The sequence below is a fragment of the Bactrocera tryoni genome, chromosome 3, assembly GCF_016617805.1.
Source record: "Bactrocera tryoni isolate S06 chromosome 3, CSIRO_BtryS06_freeze2, whole genome shotgun sequence".
Lineage (NCBI taxonomy): Eukaryota > Metazoa > Arthropoda > Insecta > Diptera > Tephritidae > Bactrocera > Bactrocera tryoni.
This window is the reverse complement of record NC_052501.1, coordinates 60,680,864-60,704,876: the sequence shown is the minus strand read 5'-3', so window position 1 is coordinate 60,704,876 and position 24,013 is coordinate 60,680,864. Positions and strand designations below refer to the sequence as shown.

The following is a 24,013-nucleotide window of genomic DNA, read 5'->3' as shown; positions in this document are numbered from 1 at the left end:
GGAATGAAACAAAAAAATTGTGCGTAAAAACGGTTTGCTCATAAAGTACAAAAAAAATGTTGTTTACAACAACTTTTTCACTTTTGCTGCGTTAATTAGCAATAACAGTATTAAGTTTTATATTTGTTATACATATTGTACATATAAATTCTCTATGAAGGTACAAAAGTTCAAACTTTAAAATGAAGTTGTGTGTGTTATGTATGTATATATGTTCTTGTATGCACATTACTTTTACTATTTTTCTTAAATTGACAATGTCATTTTTTGCATTAAACAGCCAAGGTTTTCTCTGAGAGATTTCGTTTTGACCGAAAGTTCCGTTATTATGTATATATGTATGCCGGTTTAGTAAATATTCCTAAATATATAGAGCAGATATTTAAGTATCTAGTTTTCCCGTTTCGTATGTATGTAAGTATGTATGCTTGTATATAACAATTTCCTCCTTTGATTTACTACAAATATCAACATTAATTGTAACATTTGATTTTTCCACATTCACATTAATTTTATGCTTGCAAGTTTCTTTTATTTAAGTAGATATCAGTATTTGCTTGAGACCAGCTAAACCGCCAAATATTGTAGTTACATTTATAATTTATATTAGCTGAGTATTCGGTCTAAGCAATAGTTTTGAGAGCATGTATGTATGTTTGTGTGTATTTCAGTGGTTTGTGGCACGTGACTTTTATTCTATCTGCATAATTAAATCGTCACCTTCTAATTTCATGCCGTTGATGATCTCTAGCTTCTTCACTACGCCCGCTTTTGGTGCTTGCACAACCATTTCCATTTTCATGGCCGAAAGCACAACCAAAGGTTGACCCTTTTCAACAGTATCGCCCTCCTTCACACGAATATCGATCACGGTACCCGGCATGGGTGCGCCCACTTCGTTTTTGTTCGACTTGTTGGCTTTAGGATGAATGTGAAGTTCCTGTGTATGAAAAAAATACATAAATATCAAAAACATTATCAAACAATAAATGATGAATTCAAAGCAGAGTTCACTTATATGGCTTCAATATTCACCTTTACGGCCTCCTTATCGCGTATCAGCACTGAACGCAGTTGACCGTTCATCTCGAAGAAGACCTCACGTTCGCCGTTTGGCGTCAGATCTTCAGCCATAGCCAGAGTCTTCAAACTCAAGGTCTTGCCGCGTTCAATGGCAACTTCAAATTCTTCGCCCACCTTGGGTCCAGTAAGGAAGATGCGTGTATCTAGTTTATCAACTGGTCCATAATTCTCACGGAAGTACAAAAAGTCTTCGGTTACAGCTGGATAAAGCGCCGACGACATAACATCACGTTCGCTAATATGTGGATGAGATTCCTTTAGCTCCTTCGTAAGTTTATCAAAGTCTAAAGCAGGTAAATTGGCACCGGGTCGTCCCTCAACGCGTGGCATATCCTTGAGCACACGTGAGCGTAGTGGTTCGGGGAAGCCACCATGTGGTATACCGATTGAACCTTGTAAGAATTCCACCACCGATTTAGGGAATGACAATTCCTCAGCCTTATCCAACACTTGTTCGGCATTCAATTTGTTTTGCACCATAAATTGCGCCAGATCACCAACAACCTTTGATGATGGTGTCACTTTAATAATGTCACCCAGCAACAAATTCGCTTCGCGATAAGCTTTCTTAACATCTTCGAAGAAGTCACCCAGACCCAATGAGAATGCTTGGAATTGCAAATTGGTATATTGACCACCGGGTATTTCATTGAGGTACACATCGGCATTGCCCGATTTCATGGTGGTGGTACATTCGAAGGGTGCATAAAGTGTGCGTGTTTGTTCCCAGTAAGCTGAATATTCGGAAACATCACGCAAATCGAATTGTGTGTCGAGCGGTGTGCCTTGCAGCGACGCCACCACAGCGCCCATGCTGGGCTGCGATGTCATGCCGGACATAGAGTCCACTGCTGTATCAACAACATCAGCGCCCGCTTCGGCACAAGCGAGCATAGAAGCGACACCGGCACCTGAAGTGTCGTGTGTGTGTATATGTATTGGTATATCGGGGTGCTTATCGCGTATTGCGGTGATAAGTAATCTATTGTAGTATGGTGTAAAGATAATATAGATACGTTGGGGTTGACATTAGTATCATTTTAGTGTATCGTTTAATTAGCATGTATATCAGATAAACAAGAGAGTGATTAAGGTCGATAAAAAAATAAGTGACTTACTTTGCCGCTTGTGGTTTCAATAAGCCTGCCATATCTTTGATGCAAAGTACGTGTGTGCCGGCCTTCACCAGCTCATCGGCCAAGTTGGTGTAGTACTTGAGATCATATTTGGTACGTGCGGGATCACTTACATCGCCGGTATAGGAAATCGCAGCCTCAACAACACCACCGGCCTTGCCGGCAGCTTCCATACCCAAAATCAAGTTGGGTAAATAATTTAGTGAATCGAAGACACGGAAAATATCCATGCCAGTTTGTACCTGTAAAAAGTATCGTGCATTTTTTTATGATTTTTAATCTAAGAAGAATACTAAAATGAGCTTGTAATGTATGAGTTCAAATCATAACAACTTTATTTAATTGAGTGAAACCATACATTTTAAGAAACTTCTGCTATTAAATATCTCTAAAATAGCGGTCACTCGAATGTATTTTTGAGAAGAAACTAAGACCGTATGAAGTTCGTTTTCGGCACCAATTTTGCTAAAAGATCTCTAATTTTCTTTTATATAAAACAAATTTACTTAAATTGAAGATTTTGTAATCATATTTTTTATTAATTCTATCATAGCAATACAGGTCTCATAAATAGTCCATCGAAAAATTTTAAAACTTTTGAAAATCAAGAAAAAACGTTAACGGAAAACATTTTGTGGTTAAAGTCGTCTGATGAGTTTTCCGTACAAGAAGCCAACTTTCGTGAAAATTATTTATCAAATAAAACAATTTTCCATACAAGAACTTGATGTCGATCGGTTAGTTTGCATGATAGCTCTTTGCTAAAGGCCGATATTGGCGCTTTCGACAAATGAGCAGCCTCTTGGCAAAAGGACATATGCAAAATTTCATCGATATTGATAAAAATAATTATATTTTATGATATTAAATTATATTGAAGCTTTTTATATTATTATTTAAGATGAAACTAAGGTCTTACATATGTATGTATGTATGTAAATCGAAAGAGTTAACTTAAGTAAATTTTCGCGTTTTTTATCTGTCGCCGCAGAAATAATTTTATAATTATAAAAAAAACTTACCGCCAAATCACAGAATTTATGCACGACATTATCGGGATAACTGGTGTAACCAACAGCGTTGGCACCACGCAACAACATCTGGAATGGAATATTTGGTATACGCTTACGCATTTCCTCCAAACGTTCCCACGGGCATTCATGTAGAAAACGCAATGCTACATCGAAGGTGGCACCACCCCAATTCTCCAACGAATAGAGATTATTAAATTTGTGTGCGACATATGGTGAGATCTTAAGCAGATCATGGGAACGGACACGTGTCGCCAACAGCGATTGATGGGCATCACGGAATGATGTGTCCATCAACATAAGGTTCTTACGGCTGCGTACTTCTTTTGCGAAAGCTTCGGGACCTTGTGTTTTGAGTATATGTCGTAGTCCTTTTGGTGGTTCGGTGACTGCATCAGCATGGAAATATCAAAGTAAATTATTATTTTTTTTATTTATGAAAGTTATAAACGTATAGTTTAAAGCAAGTTAGGCATCTACTCCGCAAATATACGGCGAACGGACATGTTTTGTACGTGTAGCCGGTTTTATTCCACATTTTTGGAGTTGAAAATTTGGTTTTCGTACGAAATTTTTGACCTCAAATCGCACAATTGGTACTCGGTACGCAAATGAAATTGGTTTTAAATTTTGTTACTCAATGTTCTAGTATTTACAATATTTGAGTTGAGTCAAGAATTGTACAAAAGAGATTTCGCGGTCATAGAAAATTTAACTGCTAAATTTACATAACATTTGTAAACAAAGTTTTCTATCGATTCGCTCATGACGTCACAAGTCAAAGGCTTTTGCTGACAGGTTCAACTCATAAAGAAATAAATATTTAAATAGAAAAAATATAATACTTAATATATATGTATTTTTATTATTTTTAGACCAATTGACCAGAAAGTATTCTCGCAGCTCTCTTTCAAATTATAGTACATATGTTAGAGTATATTACCTTCTCTCTGTCAGAAAATACAAAAAAATTCCAAAGTCAGATCAAATTCAGTTTTTCTCAAGAATTATTGCTAACTATCATTATGCTCTGAATCTAATTAAGGCGTTTTAATTTCTTTAGGTCATGAAAATACATAATTAGTGCCTACTTTGCCGTATAAATTGGAGTAAAGCACTTGCCTTGGCATGCAGCATAAACCCTTAGCTTAAGCGACTATAAATAACAGATGCGTGGAAAAATTGAAAATAAAATCAAACCGCATAAATAATAATTACAACAAGTATATTAAAGATGATGCAAAATGGTTGAGTTTGAGGCGCTAAAGAGGAACGCTTCTGTTACCACCAACTGGTATTGTATAACCTAATTCAAAACCCTTATCGTATGGAGCAAAAAAATAAACTAAAAACCAAATTAAGTAATAAAAATAATGGAATTGCAAACGCTATCGAGTGCCGGAAACCGCTGAAAAAGATAAGCGAAAAAAGTAGTAAACACATTTTAAGATCAGTGAACTCGATGATGTCTTACAAGCATATGGGCCAATTTGAATACCAAATAAGTTAAGCGCCTGGAAATTTGCGCACACTGTTCCAATTAAGTTACTTTCTGTACAACCTTTTATCATGATGTTTACATATGTAGAAATGGAGCTTTGCACCACACCTGAATACACCTATGTATATATGTGTTGTGATATATATGGATGTATAGAACTAAACCAAATATTTATTTACAAATCGGCATGACTCAAAATGATATCTGTTGTAGTAGTAGAAGTAGCAGATTTTCAAAACATACCTTTGGCTTCTCCGCGCTCTTCACGGCTTATTGCCTCGGGTGACAGGTCTTCAAGTGATCGTGATCATATATTTCAAAAATCGTATGTTTTGCATGATCATGTGAGTTTTGTTTTTGTATTCGGTGATGTTACAAAATGGTGTTGTTTGCGATGTTGTTTTTTTTTTTTGAGTTATTGCATTTTTTTGTTTGCATAGAAAATTTTGTTGTTTTTCGATTGATATTTGGATTAATCACACGATGAAACAAAGAAAATAAAATCGTAAAATGATAAGAAACATTAAAGAAATCAAAAAGAGAAGTAAGCAAAAGAACGTACATACATATGTACATTAAACTATGTATTTATATAGTACATACATATACATATGCAGAATTCTTTAAAAAGTTTTTGAAAAGTTACGCTAAAATTGCGTGTTTTCAAAAGCAGCGAAAGGAGAGTGGGGATGTGGAGGCGGAGGAAAAGTGAGAGGAAACAATTTGGCGATATTTGTTTTATTAAAACAGTACAAAAAGAGGACGAGGCGTTGTTAATTGAACATAATAACTGTTAAAAAGGTTGTTGGGTTAAAGCAAGAGTACTGAATCAAATTTGGTATGCGAAGTTGCAAATGATCATATTTACAAAAGTAGCAAAAGGAAAATAACGAGGAGAGTAAGCCAGGTAGTGACAGATGGGATTACAAAATGGCGATAAAGAAAAGTTAATATATACTACATATACAACGGAAATTAAAATAAACTGAATGGTATGGAAAACAGGTGAGGAAACAGACTAAACTAAGAATTGAGTAATGATAATTAATGGTATAGATATATATTAACGTAATATTATATATACCATAACATAAAAGCGTACAAAAATTTAACTAATGAAACGATATAAAACATAATATAAGATAACAACTTCTGCAGGCAAACGGCAAAAGCTTACACCATTAAAAACAATATAACAATAAAAACTCGTCTATTTTGTTCTGCGTGGTTGATCGAGAAAACGCACTCAATGTAGTATTGGCAAGAAAAAATGTTTACTTCGTTTGCACCGAAGCTATAATACGGATACCATTCACAAGTATATAGAAGACTTAACCGGCTATGGTTTAAATTTAAGGGAACACGATTTCGTGTCGAATTAAGGTTATTTAATGTAAAAAAGTATCTTTTATGAAACTTTGTTCGGGTATTGTAGAGTTGCTTTGGACAATAACCTCTACCGAATTTCTTGAAGATATCTTGTCAAATAAACAAGAACTAGATTTTAATCGGCCAGTTTGTTTGGCAGCTATATGCTATAGAGATCCAATATCCTCCGATTCGACAAAATTTCAGATCGATATCTCAGGAACTGAGATATTAGTTCGCGTATATATAGACACAGGCGGATAGTGCTATATCGACTCAGCTTTCCTTCTGGGGAAACGAAATAATTGAAATGTATTAAGACAGTGGGTCTGAGAGAATCACAGCCTTGTTAAATAACGTTCAATTCTTAATCCCCTTAACCAAATTGAGTGTACTTTTGCCACTTACGTACACGAAAGAGGACTAATAATAGTGTTAATTGTCGAATATTTATAAACTTTGAGTAGCAATGTAATAATTAACGTAAACCTAAATTTGAGAAATAAGAAATGTGGGAGGTTACGACGATAAAAGGAAGAGAAGGAAAAAGAAATGCAGCATTAAAGGATTAGTTCTGGAATGGATGAATTCAGCACAAAGGGAAACGAAACTAGGTGAATACAATGGTATGAATGGAAGGACTAACATAGTTAGGGCAGAGCAGATATAAGTAAAGAAAAGTTCACAAAAAGCAAGAAACAAAGAGAGTGAATGTGGAAGGAGTTAAGGTAAAATAAGAATTAGTAGAAAGGTTAATATTATAGAACAGCTATGAGACGCTACGGAAGGCAAGATAAAATGTAAACAAAAAAGATATAAAACCGAGGGATAAACGATAAGAGTTCTTGAAAGGAAAGGTTAGGGTGCGTGGGTGATATATGAATAGGTATAAAAATAATACGGCTATAACTGTAAGATAATTAAAAAATATTTTTTTACTGCAATTTTTTATAAAATTTACTTCAAATTTTATTACGAAATAAATATAAAACTAAACATACAAGTTGATATTTTAAAGGTTATTAATAAGTTAAAAAAAAACACGATGGATTTAATTTTTCTTTTGAAATTAAAAAAAAAATATATATAATTTGTAAAAAAATTGATTAGTTCAAATTTATCTTCATTGAGGTAAAAAGTAATCATACATAAATAATTACCAATTCACCCCAAAATAGAGAAATAATATGTGGAGAAGGAGTGGGTATGAATATGTTATAGGGCAAAGGAATTATTGAGGCTCCCTATCAAGTGTTTTAAAGCTTTTGCACAACAAAGCAATAACTTATTTCTCACGAGATCAGATAACCCATACAAACTGCTTACTTACCTAGAGGCACTTCTGGCACATGTGGGGTAATATCAGCGGGTTTCAAACCGGTTGCCAATGGTGTTTGTGGACCATTCACAAGCACTTCACCAATGTAGTTCAGCAGTTTCTGTGCACGATTCTGTGAGAGACGGAATTTGAAGAGCTGTGGATGTTCATCAATAAAGTAGGTGTCTAAAACGCCGTGTAAGAATTTTTGATTTTCCAAGACATTCAACAAGAACGGTATATTGGTTTTTACACCACGTATGCGGAATTCTCGAAGTGCACGATTCATTTTAGCTGCCGAGCTCTGCAAATCGCTAGCATGGGAAATAATTTTGACGAGCAACGAATCGTAGTAGGGTGAGATGATGGCACCTGCAAAACCTGAAGCACTATCCACACGTATACCCATACCTTCACCCGAACGGAATACCTCCAGACGACCGGTGCTGGGTTGGAAGTCATTGGCGGGATCTTCGGTGGTGACACGACATTGGATGGCATAACCACGTGGTTGTATATTTTCCTGTGTATAGCCGAGTTCAGGTAGAGTCATGCCTTCGGCAACACGTATTTGCGATTGAACTAGATCAATGCCGGTGATCTCCTCGGTGACAGTGTGCTCCACTTGTAATCTAAGCAAATTTTAAAATATAACATAATCCTATGATTAAGCGAATTCAAAACAAAAATTTTTTCTGGTACACACCTGGCATTCACTTCAATGAAGTAAAAATTACCCGTCTCATCACACAGGAACTCTACTGTACCGGCGTTTTCGTAACCCACATGCTTGGCTAGACGTACAGCAGCCTCAGTCATCTTGTCGCGTATCTCTTGGGGTAGTCGTGGTGCAGGCGCTATCTCAACCACCTTTTGGTGACGACGTTGCACCGAGCAGTCACGTTCAAACAAATGCACCACATTGCCAGCCTTGTCACCAAGCAATTGCACCTCAATATGACGTGGTCGTTCAATGAACTTTTCAATAAACATAGCACCATTACCAAAAGCGGCCTTTGCCTCCGAGCTGGCACGCTCAAACATTTCTTCGACTTCATCCATTTTGCGTACAACACGCATACCACGTCCACCGCCACCATAAGCGGCCTTAAAGATCACTGGCAAACCATGTTTCTTGCAGAATTCCACAGCCTCTTCTTTTGTAGTGACGGGTCCATCTGTACCGGGCACAATCGGTACACCAGCTTCGATTGCAGCAATACGTGCAGCTACTTTATCACCCATTTGTTGCACCACTTTCGGTGAGGGACCAATGAAACGCAGCCCTGCATCAATGACAGCCTGTGCAAAATCACTTCGTTCCGAAAGGAAACCATAACCCGGATGCACAGCATCCACATCATTCTCTTTGCATACACGTATAATCTCTGGAATGTTCAGGTAAGCTTCAACCGGTGGCAAACCTTTACCGACAATATACGATTCATCAGCTTTTTGACGGTGCATATGCATTTTGTCTTGTTCGGAGTAGATGGCCACCGATTTGATACCCAATTCTGTACAAGCACGGAAGACACGAATGGCGATCTCACCGCGATTGGCGACCAGCACCGAACGTATTGGCTTATATTCAACCTGTAAGAGACAGCGGAAATAAAAATTAAATTGCTCACAAATGAGTCTTTTTTTCTAAATTACCTGAGTAGAGTAGGCATTTCTGTTAATAAGAAAAACACGAACACGCGGTGAAGATTGTCTTAAAGCCTTAAAGGCCGACTGTGCAACCGGTATGAACATTTTAAGGTTTTTGGCTCTATTAAAGAAAATGAATTAAAGTGGGTGCTTGATTTCATTATGAACACTTACAGTATTGATAGCTAAAAATATTTGTTTTGCTATATAAAGCTGGTATCCGAAGTTGCCTGCAAAAAGCAAAAAAAAATATACGAATTATTATTTTGATATTAAAATAAAATACCTCATAAAATTTGATAAGAATTTGACAAAACAAAAACTTATCTAGACTTACTACATCTAAAGCGTTTGCACATAACGCTTGATTCAGTCAAGAGTGGTTCTATTCAAAAAATATTAAGAGAATTAAGTAATTGTTTCAGGTAAGTCCCAATGAAATCGCTATAATTATTAAATTAGTCTAACATAAGACGAAATATCGGCAATTCTGAAATCTTTCGTTCCATATTCCTAAAAATAGCTCTAAATATATACATATATATATTTTTTTTATGAAAAATCCTATTAATTTTATATGCTAAGCCTTAACTTTGAACCTACGAAATTTTTTCCAGCAATGCGAAATATTTAGTTTCCTTAAAATTATTAGAAATATGCAAACAACAATCATAAAAGCATTTTCTCCGCTTAAAGTCCAAATATGTGTATTTTTTGATTATTAATGCACCTAAGCTTGCATATGATTAATAATTGAGGGTAAGGTTATCAAATTTTACTGATTAAATATTTTTAAGGTCTGATTCTATGAAAGTTAAGAGCTAATTTTCTTGGTGAATTATAAAAAAATGTACTAAAAAGTTTTTTATAAAAAAAAAGAAAAAAAAAATTATAAAAGTTTTTCATTGAAAAAATCACATGTAAGCTTTAAATAATTATTAAGTTATGAGTTTGCTTATTGTTTTATTATACTACATACATATGTATATGTATGTGATAAGCGCAAATTTATTTCGGCATTCTGATAAGCTTAACTCTTGCCAACAGGTGCTACTTCGGACTGAGTAGGCAATTGAGAAGCAAAGTCCTCTCTCGACGAACAAAATCCAAACTCTATAAGTCGCTCATAATTCCCGTCCTGCTATATGGTGCAGAGGCTTGGGCGATGACAACAACCGATGAGTCGACGTTACGAGTTTTCGAGAGAAAAATTCTGCGAAAGATTTATGGTCCTTTGCGTATTGGCCACGGCGAATATCGCATTCGATGGAACGATGAGCTGTACGAGATATACGACGACATTGACATATGTAGTTCAGCGAATTAAAAGACAGTGGCTACGCTGGCTAGGTCATGTTGTCCGGATGGATAAAAACACTCCAGCTCTGAAAGTATTCGACGCAGTACCCGCCGGGGGAAGCAGAGGAAGAGGAAGACCTCCACTCCGTTGGAAGGACCATGTAGAGAAGAACCTGGCTTCGCTTGGAATATACAATTGGCGCCACGTAGCGAAAAGAAGAAACGACTGGCGCGCTGTTGTTAAGTCGGCTATAATCGCGTAAGCGGTGTCTACGCCAATTAAGAAGAAGATTTCTGATAAGCTTAAGTGTTTTAATAAAAAGTGCAGCATCAAAACTTAATGATCAAACAACTTTATTGTCTCATGTATAGTTACTTATATATAAAGAATAAATCGATAAAAAACTCTATAAATTGAACTGTTTAAAGATCGAACGATTTATATACATATACCCACATACATACATATGTATATGTCCATTAAGGTGTGTAAAAAACGAATATTTTTTTAACTCTTGGTACTCTGAAAACTAGGTTTTTAGATATCTCTAAAAAAGTCGCTCGAAGTATGAGCTCTTAATTGTAACCGCTTTACAGTTTTCTATTTTTTCTTATTATCGATAGAAAAATTCAAATATCGCTTGAAAAAATAATCTCTACGTATGTCAAAAATACTATATGAATCCACTCCATATCTAATTCCATTTCTTCATCTATTATTTCAGTTCTGGTATATACAACGTAGCTCGAACAACTTCATACCTACTATATCATCATATATAGACGCTACAAACAAATGGTTGTTAAAAACACCAATATGTCATAATTGATGGCCAGTCATCAATCTAGGCTAAGCGAAACTGTCTCACGCAAAGAATGGATACTTCATTTTGTAAAATTTTGAATGATGAACCATATTTTGGTGTTATCATACATTAATTGGCAATAATAATTAAACACTTATAACTATATATTAACCGATTTGTAACACTTAATTATACTTAAAAGAAACTCAGTAGCTTCTCAACAGTATTGTAACTTAAAATCCGTGAGGATCATAACAAAAGCGACACTCATTTTTCAATCATCTGCTAATGAAATCAGCTGTTAATTTCTTTACAATTGGAGCCTTGGATTAAAAAATAAACTTTATATCAACTATAAATATGTATGCCAAAGGATGGGGAAATATATATACATATGTTCGTTCGAATATTTTGTGCCCAATTTATATTACCACAAAATTATTATACATACTAATCATATTACCATTAACTTAAATATACAGAAATGTTAGCTGAATTTGTTTATGTATTTATGTATGTCTTCTCATCTTGCAGACATCCTAGTTTGAAAGATATCTGACATAAATTTATAAAATATATCCACATGCGCCCGAACTTGATCAACCGAACGAAACAACTCGTACATACATACGAGAGACTGTCATAATTCTATGTCCAGGTATTACAGATTCATATACATATGTTTTTAGATAATTCGATATCGCACTTATGTATATTACAAATGTTGCATATATGTATGTATGTAGAATAATTACCGTTTTTACCACTTTAATTGAACACCTAGTGTGAAATTTTGAAAAAAAATCGATTTTTTATATTTTGACAGTTCCAATTAAAGTGGTAAAAACGGTAGTTGTTCTACATACTTATGTAGCTTTAAAAACAATACACTAATATTTCAAAACGGTATCTTAAATAGTTTTTGCGTTACAACCTCCTAAACTGTAGCCTCTCAGTTCAATCAGCAGTGTTCCTACCTTTGCTTATAAATCTGAGACCTGAGCTCAAATCTAACTAGAAAGTATCGAAGTAAGTGAGGCAATGTTTATTAGTCATAACCTACTTTATCGGATGGCTTTAATATATAGCATCTTTATCTCCAATTTTCAGTAATAATTAATATAAAAATAACTGTTAGTACCCGTTACGTAATTGACTATTCTATTATAAACATTGATATAAATATTATCAAAGAAAAAATCTTTTTAAGTATATTATTATTCAACAATTAAGTATGTTTTAGAGTTTCTTTACCGCAAATCTTTAATAAAACACTGTAAGCACTCGCATAGTTTGGGGTTTAGATAAAACGCCCAAACAAACAACGCACGTCATAGCGCGCAAATAAATAGTACTGAATTAGTTTTATGATCATCTCCATTTATCGTAAAAATCTTGTATGGACACTTTCAAAATATACGCCATAAACCCCATGATCTTGTGTCTGCGTCTAAAAATTAGTAGAGATATTTGAATTGGGTTGGATTGGACTTCTAACTATCTGATATAAATTGTCGTTGGTAAAATGTTTATCTATGTACATATACATATATACATACATATGAATGTCATATAAAAAGTCGCTCCAAATATTTGTTTTTAATATGTGACTGTATAAAAATTTACGCATTTTATTGACTACTTCTATATTTTGCCCCAGACATGAAGATAATTCGACTGTCATAGAAATAACTTCGAAAATATGTATTTGTATATATTAATATTATTATATCGTGTGTAGTATCGAAAAGTAACAGCCAGTCTTGCTGTTCTTTACCTCAAATAAAAAAAAATTATAAAATAATTAACTACGTCGCTGCAATTCGCAGTGAAAGCAATTTTATGGCGTATTAACCAAAACCGGTTTTTTGTAATGCATTTTTTTTAAGAAAACGAACAAAAAAATAATTAAGACAATATTTGATTTACCTAGTAAATACGTATGTACATTTATATGTACATAAATATTTTGGGCAGACAGGAAAAAAATTTGTTGACTAACAAAATAATTTGTGTTAACATGAAATGAAAATCTATTTTCAGGTATTTAATTTAACCTTGAAATATTTAGAAATTTAAACTCCATATCTAATTGAACTTGAACTTGACATTTGCAATATGTTTATTACACGCGTGCATACATGTACATTCGGCTATGAAAGGTATACTGAATTCCAGAAAGTATTTCGCTTTTTGTAAAAAAAGTCCGGTATCTCGAACAAAATAACATTTTGATATACGGATTATAGAACAGCTAAAAAATATTTTTATGAATTTTTACAACATGAAGTAAAACAAATAAGAAAGGGCTAACTTCGGATGTAACCGAAAATTTGCACATTGTTCGACGAAATCATAAAAGGATTGCAAATAAATTTGTGTCTTATTTACTTATATTAGAGGTCATAAACTAAATTAGTTTTATATATATATTCTTTCCGTCGGCGAAAATTAAATTAAAATCATCATCAAATAAGATATATCCGATATAAACTCAATCGGAAAGATCAAATTTTTATTTGATTTATATATAGATAGTATTTGGCCAGTGATATATTATGTGATTTAAAAGAAAAAAAATAATTTTCTGTTGAACCGAAGCTATAATATACACTTAACAAATAAAAAAAGTTTTCATACAAGAACTTGATTTTGATCGTACAGTTTGTATGGCAGCTATATGATATAGTGGCCCGACGTCGGCGGTTTCGGCAAATATCATCTTTTTGAAGAGGAAAAGTAAAGGAATAGTGCGCCTAGTTACAGACAAGTACCATATGACAATATGATTTAACTAGAACTTCAGTAAATATAATGCCGAGGTCGTCCGGATTTCCTGATTTTATTGTTAAAGTGCAATAAACCTCTTCTCAAATAGTTTAGAAGAACACTGTCGAGTGAATAACCTTTGGCTGAATATAAAACCGAGTCCATTCCGGTTAACCGACTGTCTTGGAACCTTCGTGCTTCTCAACAATGATGATTATTCAAACGACTCCCACACTAAATTTTACAAACAATTGTTAATTTAAATTATATTAGACTTGAAGGCTTTACTTTCAAAAAATATTTTTTCAAACCAGTTACATATTTGCTGTTCATATGAATTATCATATGTACCGTTACCAATGTACTATCTTATAGTTTCACTCTTCTACTTAACTACAGATGCAATTAGTAAATTCTGCACTGAATAACAACTTTTAGAAAAAAAACAATGTGAAACCAAAATTTAAATAAAACTACATTGGAAATTTTTTAATGTTAATTGAAGGACATTAAAACAGCTGTATACCTAAGTATAACACTCATAACAACATACAGATATGCACTCAAAAAATACAAACACTAATTTAGGAATATTTTAGACCTTGTTCAAAAAATTGTATGAATATGTATTATGTCAGACTACTTTCTAACATAACTGCTACCTCGTACTTGATATTGTGAAAGTAGTATGTAAATGCATGTTTTTGGTGTTGTAAACAAAATACCGGACGTTTATAGTCAACTTAAACATTAAGCACTTGCAATGCTAACTAGATAGGTATCAATGATATTTTATTGAAGTACAGATAAGACGATAAGTTGGAAATAAGTTATGATATACATAGGTTATATAAATTATGTCTGAAGCTGATAACACAAAAATGTGCCTTTATAAGTTAATCATTATACATTAATAGTATTTCAATGAAAAAACAAGCGATTATAATACTTTAGCTTCGATAAGGTTTTGTTACCAGTACTAGAAAATATGAAAATGTAATAATAAACTTGTTGACTATTTAAAAATAAAATTAAATCGTGTTCGTTAAAGAAAAGTGATGATTTAATGTTAGAGCTATATGTTTTGTACTGTTATGTAAGAATTTTACTTATAGAGATTTATTCATAATATACTATACATATGTATGCCAGTTTGAGAATATACACATATCGTATGTTTATATGTACATATATTTAAAGTAACACTGATTGTTATTTAATAAAGGGTAAATTTCCTCTAGAGATTGTGTTAATGATTATTTCTGTTATCCACTCGCTATCCTAAATTCCACCACTAATTTTTGCTACGAAAAAAGGCTAGTTATGTATAAAGATAGATCAATCTTTTCAAACTTTTTCGCTAAAGAATAGTTCTAATTCCCACGAATTCAGTTTAGTATGAGGAGTGTTACTAGACCAAGTAAATTACATTACAACAAGACCCAATTCTGCAATTGTCCACTAAGGTGGATAAAGAAACCGAATATTTTCCACATTTTCCACTTGCAATCTGAAAAATAGTTTCTCAGACATCTCTACGAAAATCTCTCCACTTACATTTTCCTATTTCTTCTTATAGTCAGATATAAGTATGTATCTCACTTCCAACTACTTGAAAAATTACTGGTTTCATAAAATTTGTAAGAAATTGAACGCTCTACAAAATGGCTTCTTAAGATTTTTTCGTAAACAGAATAAAAGATATTCACGGCTGAAGATTGATTATTTTAATTTTTTTTTCAATTGTACTCGTACTACATAACTATGTATATAAAAAAATAATTTTGAATTTTAAAACAGTTTCGTAGGAAATTTACAGCTCTACAAAATGGTCTTTCATAAATTTTTGATCAAGTTAAGCATTTACGAAATATCAATCGTCAAAACTCAATAGGAAAAAATAAAAGATAATTTTTGTAGAAAATTAAATTGGCTACAAAAGCTATTCTGTTAATTCCATATTTACCATAGTAAGTTGTACTAATCTAATCTTTATTAAAATTGTATATATTCTTATATACATACAGACGTCTGTATCTATTCATCACATCTTTCAATCTCATCTAAAATTTGATTATCATTTCATATTTCATATTCATCAATACTTTTATAACAAAAATCGAACCCAAAAGTAGCACGTGTTTATCTTTTATATAAAACTGCAAAATTCAATTAATACAACTAATTTATTTTCTGCTAGCCTTTTGCGTTTATATATGTACATATGTACATAAATAGAGTTATGCATACATAAATATGTATGGAAGATTGGCTGTATGTAGAAATTTTCGCATGCATGTACATAAGTATGTACATAAGTATATGTATATGTAAATAGGTTTTTTTAATAAGTGTGCGAAATCGTCTCTGCTTTGTGAACATTGGACTTTTTTATCACTGACAAATGAACACATGTGAAGTGTGCACCAGTGTAGTTAAGTTTTGTCTTTAATCTTTATATAAATACAGAACTCGTTTGACAACAGTCGAGCCCCTCTTTTTGGCGGACACTTATACTCTCTCATACTATGTTCGTTTTCATATGAGGCAGAAGAAGAAATTTGAACTTCAAGCGTAAAGGCATTTAGCAGATAAGTATATTGAAACTACACTGTGCTCCGGAGAAATATTGTAACGTATTTTCGGCTTAAGTCCCCCTACTCATATCCTCTGCTTTATTCCTTCACTTGCATATACTATTTGATTGCTTTGACTAGAATTCCTCTAATTAGCATTTATCTAATATCGCTTCTCACTTGATTATATCACCTATAACAACATTATATCTTTCCTATGTATATTATTTGCGTTACCATTTCAAGCAGATAGTAATGTATGTATAAAAGGATAACAAATTTAAGAGCTGCATTTAATTATCAAGATTCGGAAGTTTTCGAAAAACGGCTAATTTTCATTAAGCGTTTTCGAGTCGCTATTTCTCTGCTAGCTATGTTTCAACTATGTACATACATAAACTCTCTTGCCAAAAATTGCATCAGAAAAGAAAACCATATGTATTACCTGTAGAAGAGTGCACGTCGATTTTTCGTAATTCCCTGTTTTAGACCCGTCTTTTTCGTTTATACCAGTTGTTTATTCTGAAGAATACAACTATTGTGTGCTGCAGAAATGTTACAACTGTTGAATAACGGGTTTAAAGTAAAAGACAGTGTTTAAAATAATTATAGTTAATGTAATGAGTACTAAAGTATTTACGAAAATATAATATGAAATTTAAATTCTTTGAATCAAATTACTAAATACCGTTTCTCGTAAATGAACGATCCTAGTTTTGTACTCGTTCGAGGACTGTCAACTCAGAGGCATTCCTTAAAATTATAGCGAAATTGTATTTTTGTCGATACCAGAGCAACATAAACAACATTGTCAAAATCAAATGCAACTCAAAATAAGATTTTATTAAATATCTCCGCGCGTAGCTCACTTATGTCAACATATTGATTTGTCTGTTGGGTAGAGATGACATTTCAGTTATTGCAAATAAATTTTTATTCGCAAACCAGCAAAAGGAATACAATTTGCAAAAAAATATTAAAAAGTTAGCATACATATGTATGTATGTATTTCTATACACGCACACACATACAAATTTGAAGAAATCAAGCCAGACACCGTAACGATCCGGACTTTGCACTTCAAGAAGGCCAAATAAGACAGTCAATATTTATGCGTATTGAAATTGGACAGGCACACACGCATACAAATATAAATACTATTAATATATAGTATAAATGCATCTGTATATATTTATAAACTGTAGTAAATAGTACATACATATGTATAGGTATGTATATGTAGCACAAACAGTGCTTATAAATAAACATTAGTATTGCCAGACAGACACGGTTTTATTACACTATTTTTTTAATTGTTACTTTGTTGTTGTGTTTTAATTAACAAATTCTCATATAAATATGCAAATATATACTTGTATGTATGTATGTCTATATACAAATGATTATTAACTCCTGTGTCGCCTTCTTTTGCGTTGAAATGTTCATTCCTTCTTTCTTTATTATTACTTTTCAATTTTATTTATTCTTGTCATTTCATTTTTTTTTTTTTTTGCAAATCATAACGAATTTTAATTTAAATATAAACTTCTTATGTTACTTGGGTGTTACGTTAGCTACTTTGCTTAAAATAAGTATATGATTATTTGTATATCATTGGTGTGTGAAATTTTTATTTAATTAGATGGTTAATGTAAAAAACGTGCAGAAATATAGACTCATACGCTAAAAATACTCTATACTATACGTAAAATACATATTATAATGTACATAAGTATGTTATAAAATATTAGTGTGAGTCGTCCTAATTAAGAAGCAAAGAAGATATTTTTAAAATCGTAACAACTGAAATCAGTATTGTCGTGATTGTAGTTGGTGTTGCGCCATAAGATAGTCACAAATGAGGATCTTTAACCGAATACAAATTTTGTACTTGTTGTGCAAATACCACGATCGTGAGAACGATTTAAAAAATTTCTAGATGTATACATTCCACCGAAATTTCTTTATTTAACATTTCCATTAACTCTTCCCGCAATAATTACTCTGTCGTAACAATATTTATACTAAATGAAAATGAAAATACGATTATGCCTACTCAATAATATTTACGTTAAATATTCTTACCTGTCTAAGTGTTATAAATAATTGTTTAAACTAATTAACTATATTGTTTATTTTTATAACATCCTCAAAATGATGTTTTAGTTTTTAATATATTTTGTAATTGTTCAATAAATCACAATTCATATTAAGTATAGTACAATATTGGGTAATAAATACATATGTAGTAATATATTGTATAGCAAACGATTTTTATATATTTATATCCTAATATACATATGTATATGTACATAAGCTATAAATATGCATTATATTTATATATGTATGTATGTATGTATGCAGTGTTCAAATGAATCATTGTTCAATAAATGTTACATTGTTGGTCTAACCTTAAAATTTTGTGAAGCAAGTGAAAATGTACTTTGTTTTCCAAAAAAAACTGTGGACTGAAATAAAACTTCTGTGGATGTACTATAAACATAGAAAATAAGTAGAAAAGAGCTATATATGTGGGATTAATTATTAGATATTTATCTAAATTAGATTTTTTAGATGTAAAAAATGTATTTACTATTTCTATCAGTGATATGTTAGAGTTTTAAAAGTGTAGTGCAACTCTTTACTTTTATAAAAATATTTCATTATTACAAATAGTCTATTACAGCTTCGAGACATGTGGCAACATTGCTGAATTATATTTGCGACTTAATTCTCTTTAGTTTGTTGCCCTTATTTTCGATCAATTGAATTAAATAAAATATTTTTAACCTATCTATCGTTACCTAAATTACAAAACAAATAATTTAATAAAAGCCATTCGTTGAAATTTTTCTAGTGACATCTGTGCCAATGGCACATTAAAATAATCATTAGTGTTTAGTATTCTGTGGTTTTCTGAAGTACATTAAATGCATTCGGCGAAATTATTCAAAGTGTGTCGAGAACGCATTGACGAAGAACCACGTCCAGGACGGCCATCAACATCAATTGATGATCAACAAATAAAGGAATTGGTATTTGAGAATCGACGATTAACAGTCAAAGATATTACTGCCTTCATTGGAATATCGAAAGGATCAGTAAAACCACTATTCATCCTATGAATAGCGAAAGCACGATTAGTTCCAAAATCACTCAATTTTTTGGAAACAGCGTCGCATTAACGTCTGTGAAATAGTGCTTTCTGATTACCAGGATGTCATGAAACATATTATTAATGGCGGTGAGTCTTGAATCTATGCCTACCACCCAGAAAAAGACGATCAATCGGCCAAATATCATGGCAAAGGTGAGCCAAACTGTCAACAAGGAATACTATTTGAGTGTTATGCGTCTTTTGCGCGAAGCTGTTTGTAAATAGAGGCTGTAATTATGGATTGACAACTCTTGATTTTTGCATCACGATAATGCACCGTTGCATACTGCATTGATTCTTCGTGAGTTTTTAGCCAAATTTTTAACCAATACCGTGCCGCAACCACCGTGTTCTCCAGATTTAGCTCCGTGAGACTTCTGGCTATTCAGCAAACACAAACCACCGCACAGTGTATCGTTTAATACAAGCTAGGGGGACAAAAATATTTTAGTTTGAAATTTAATTATTTTGGTCGTGTTGATTAATTATCTTAAGTTTCATTGAAAAAATTAATAAATTTATTTGGATTTACGTGTAGAAAACAAAGAATTGTGTAAAAAATGTATTTAATTATTTTTTAAATATCAGAACACACAATAACATTTATTTGAACGTAGAGAAAATTATAATAACAACTAGCTGACCCCGCAGCCGTTGTCCTGCGTGAAATTATATGCTTTGAAATGAAAAAAAGTTGAAATTATATTGTGTCGAAAATGATTTATTTTCGATTTTTCTACATTTTTTTAATGTAGCGCAGCTTAATAAACATAATTTTTTTGATATCTGTTCTGGTGCGTAAATATACAAAGAAGATGGGTTTCCAACTCGTCAACACGCCACATATATCTGGCCAATTTTCCCTGGAAATTGAATACGTTTGAAATGAAATGGCCACATATATCTGGCCAATTTTCCTTGTCCCTTGTATTCGATAACTGTGTCATAATCAGTCGGGTTCCATTACATGATGCTGGGGCATACCAAGGCTCTCCAAAGAATTTGGAAATTCCACTGGATAATTTACGGTTTCGTCTTTCTTGTCAAGACGATCGATCGATTTATATGAGCGCAAACCTCCCGAAATTTGACTTTGAATCTTCCAGTTTAAGTCATTAACATCGGTATTTTTGGCAACTAAAATTGCGCGTGCACTCAAGCAATTGCATTTACGATAATTTTGCCAATGCGCGCCGCTCCTAGGAAACGTTTTGAGTCAATTGATAAGTTAAACGTGAATCGCTATGCGCATTGTAGGCTATTTCAGACTTCAACAACTGTTTAGTTAGCACAAGTGTATTGGAGCCAAAGGGGGTTACTTTGAGGGGGACGATATAGATTTTGAAGAATAAATTAAGAATTTTAAAATTATGAACAAAGTCTCATCATTTTTTGCCCACAGACCGATTTTTGATATATTTAGTTTCATGGAACGATCAATGATTTTGTAAAATTTGCTCTCGTCTATTTTTAAACCCTTATTTTCATTTTACATTACAAAAATCAGAAAATATGAAAAATAGACGTCATCTTTATAGTGTATTTTGTTTTGTTTGACAAATTGCTTCATCGTTCCTAACTTGATCATATGTATATGTAGTATTAAAAACTGAGTTAGAGAAAGTATCTTTGGCATAATTTTTCGTATATTTTCGGTAAGAAGACTGAGGGTGGGAGTCTGATGATTTTTGGATGCGTGAAAATGGTGCGCATAATCCTACACATGACTGAAAAAATGAGTTTTATTGCTAACAAACCGATAACTGATCAAATTGAAAGTAATGCAAAAATCTTAAAAACAAGAAAAAAATTCATGATTTGGGAATTTGAAAAAATCAAAAATTGCTAACATATCCAGTCAAACGAAATGTTTTTTTGTAGAGTTATGTTATAGTCAAAAAAATAAGAAATTGAGTTTTTTGTTGATTACAATTCACTTCATCATATTACATAAACAAGGAACTAGCGGAGCCACGGCTTTAGGCTAATATTACATAAATGTACTGCCATCAAATATAGCCAAGTTATAACCAATATAAATCTCCTTAAGATTAGTTTATATTTTACATAAGTACATATGCATGTATATCGTTTTGTCTTCTACCCTAATGTGTGAAAACCGATGTTGTTTTTTTTTAATTTCAGGTAATTATTAAATTTTTGAGAGGAGGCAAACCTTCTAAAAATATATTTTTAACTATGAACTTTATAAAATATCCACTTTTTATCGTTTCATATTAAATTAAAAATTAAGAAAATTATTGAAAATGCTATAAAACTTGTTAAAAAAAGTTTAAATTCTCTATTTATATCAGTAACCAAACAAATCTGAATTCTTTATACAATTTTTTTTCGGAGTACATCACTGCGTTTATCTGATCTAAAAAACCACAAAACAATATTTAATTTTCAAGCGCTAAAGCTTTTGAGTGGTGCTAAAGCATTAAACTGTCAAAACGGGAATTATTACAAAAATTAATTTAGTCGGTTATATTTTTGTTGACTGAAAATCATCCAAAAGTAATTGCTGTCACATATAATGCAATAATTATGACCTTAAATGCGGTGTAAACATTGGGCGTAAAAATCATCAATGGCGCATATTATGAGCCATTATTTGCACAGAAAATAAACAACGAAATTGTCTATAAATAGGGTCTTTAATTATACATGCACGTAAAATATGCGGAATGGCTGTGTAATTGAGATAGAAAACAATAATGGCTATTAGAGCCAATTTGGCAAATTGTCGGTGAGGAGTGTTGACTCTCTAACGCTTTTTATTTTATCTATGGAAGTGTTATTTACCTTGTTAGTACATTATTTTTTTTAACTGGCCGAATACGTACATAAGTGTCATTGCGCTGGTATTGAGAGCGTCTGTTGAAATATTTACTGCAACTTTTATGCAAATGCTTTGGTTGCTTTGCATAGCACGCCTTTAACTGTTATCTAAACCTATAAATTCAGAAATACGTACATAGATACATGTATGTATGTTAGTAGGTATGTGTAATTCCAGCAACATAATTGTAAATATTATCGGAAATACCATTTGTATGTGTAAATAATTACTTTCCTATTATACTTCTTAATCTAATACACATTTATTACCATATTTCATATGGTCATACGTCACAAACGTAAAATATTAATGCGCCTTAGATATTCATATGCCAAAAGTGGTTGAGAGTGGCGAATCATAAAAAGAACTGGTATAAACCAAATACACTGATTACCACTCGTTGAATATCCAAAATTACTCAACAAGTTTCTTTTTGCTGGTGATCTCCCCTTGGCAAATAATATCTAAACTTTCGATTATTTTTTCACAGATAAAAGTTTCTCATGAAATCTATTAGTCGTTCGATTGCAGCTTTGCAACTTCGGTTACATCGAAGTTATAATAACCTTGACTAATACAAAAGTTTCCATACAAGAACTTAATTTTTACTGTCCAGTTTGTATGTCAGCTATATGCTATAGTGGTCCGATCCGTTTCTTCGCAGATTATACCATTGCCTTGCATTATTATTCATTCTGAATTCCGTGAAGATATCTCGTTCTATACAAGAAACTTGATTTTGATCGTTCGGTTTGTATGGTAGCTTAAAACTGAGGAGCTCCTTCGCAAATATCCATACAGACCGGCAGACAGAAGGTCATGGCCATATCGACTAAGCTCGTCACGCTGAACATTTAGATATAAGTATGTATGTACAGCTGTTGACATTTAATTAGAAACAACACCTATTTTGAAGTAAATGATTTTATTTTCCAATAAATAACGTACATATGTATATATATTATATTTTCACTTAGTTTATTAAAACCTATGTTAAACTTAAAGTCTAATAGTAAAAATTTTTGTTTAAAATTCGTTTTTGTTTTAATGATTTTAGCAAATACATGTGAAATCAACAATTTGAGTGCGACAACTATTTAGAAACGAAAATATTTTATCAACAAAAAATAATGATATTACAAAAACTTGCTTACTTTCAGTTAGTATTTTGTTGGTTATCTCTTTTACTTTAATATTGATTCACATCGATTCCGAATTTACGTTATAAGACTTTGACAGCGGACCAATAGTGTAGCTTGCCATTCTAATTTCATCACAAAGAACATCCAAATTTGGGATATTTTTGGTGCATATAGCTCTTTTAACATCACCCAGAGATGTTCTATAGGGTTTAAGTCTGGGCTGGACGATTCCTACTCCAAAACATTGATAGAATTTTCATTAAAAAACTTTTGTGTCAACTTAGACGTATGCTTTGAATTGTTATTTTCCTTATAACAGGCAAATTTTC

General features: G+C 32.4%; 1 protein-coding gene across 5 annotated transcripts in view; it reads right to left on the bottom strand.

Annotated features, from left to right (window-relative positions):
• Window positions 1–232: 232 nt before the first annotated feature.
• Window positions 233–24,013, bottom strand: part of LOC120773083 (pyruvate carboxylase, mitochondrial) — a 36,547-nt gene continuing 12,766 nt past the window's right edge. For 4 of the 5 annotated variants that reach the window (XM_040102033.1, XM_040102034.1, XM_040102036.1 and 1 more), the window contains 9 exons: window positions 9,265–9,320; window positions 9,097–9,211; window positions 8,144–9,033; window positions 7,450–8,069; window positions 4,995–5,042; window positions 3,242–3,639; window positions 2,202–2,461; window positions 1,036–2,065; window positions 233–940 (listed from right to left, as the gene is read on the bottom strand). In XM_040102033.1, coding sequence (XP_039957967.1) covers window positions 692–940; window positions 1,036–2,065; window positions 2,202–2,461; window positions 3,242–3,639; window positions 4,995–5,042; window positions 7,450–8,069; window positions 8,144–9,033; window positions 9,097–9,195 — 3,594 coding nt within the window. In that variant the 5' untranslated portion in view covers window positions 9,196–9,211; window positions 9,265–9,320 and the 3' untranslated portion in view covers window positions 233–691. The remainder of the gene's footprint in view (window positions 941–1,035; window positions 2,066–2,201; window positions 2,462–3,241; window positions 3,640–4,994; window positions 5,043–7,449; window positions 8,070–8,143; window positions 9,034–9,096; window positions 9,212–9,264; window positions 9,321–24,013) is intronic. The other variant, XM_040102037.1, reaches the window with a different exon arrangement.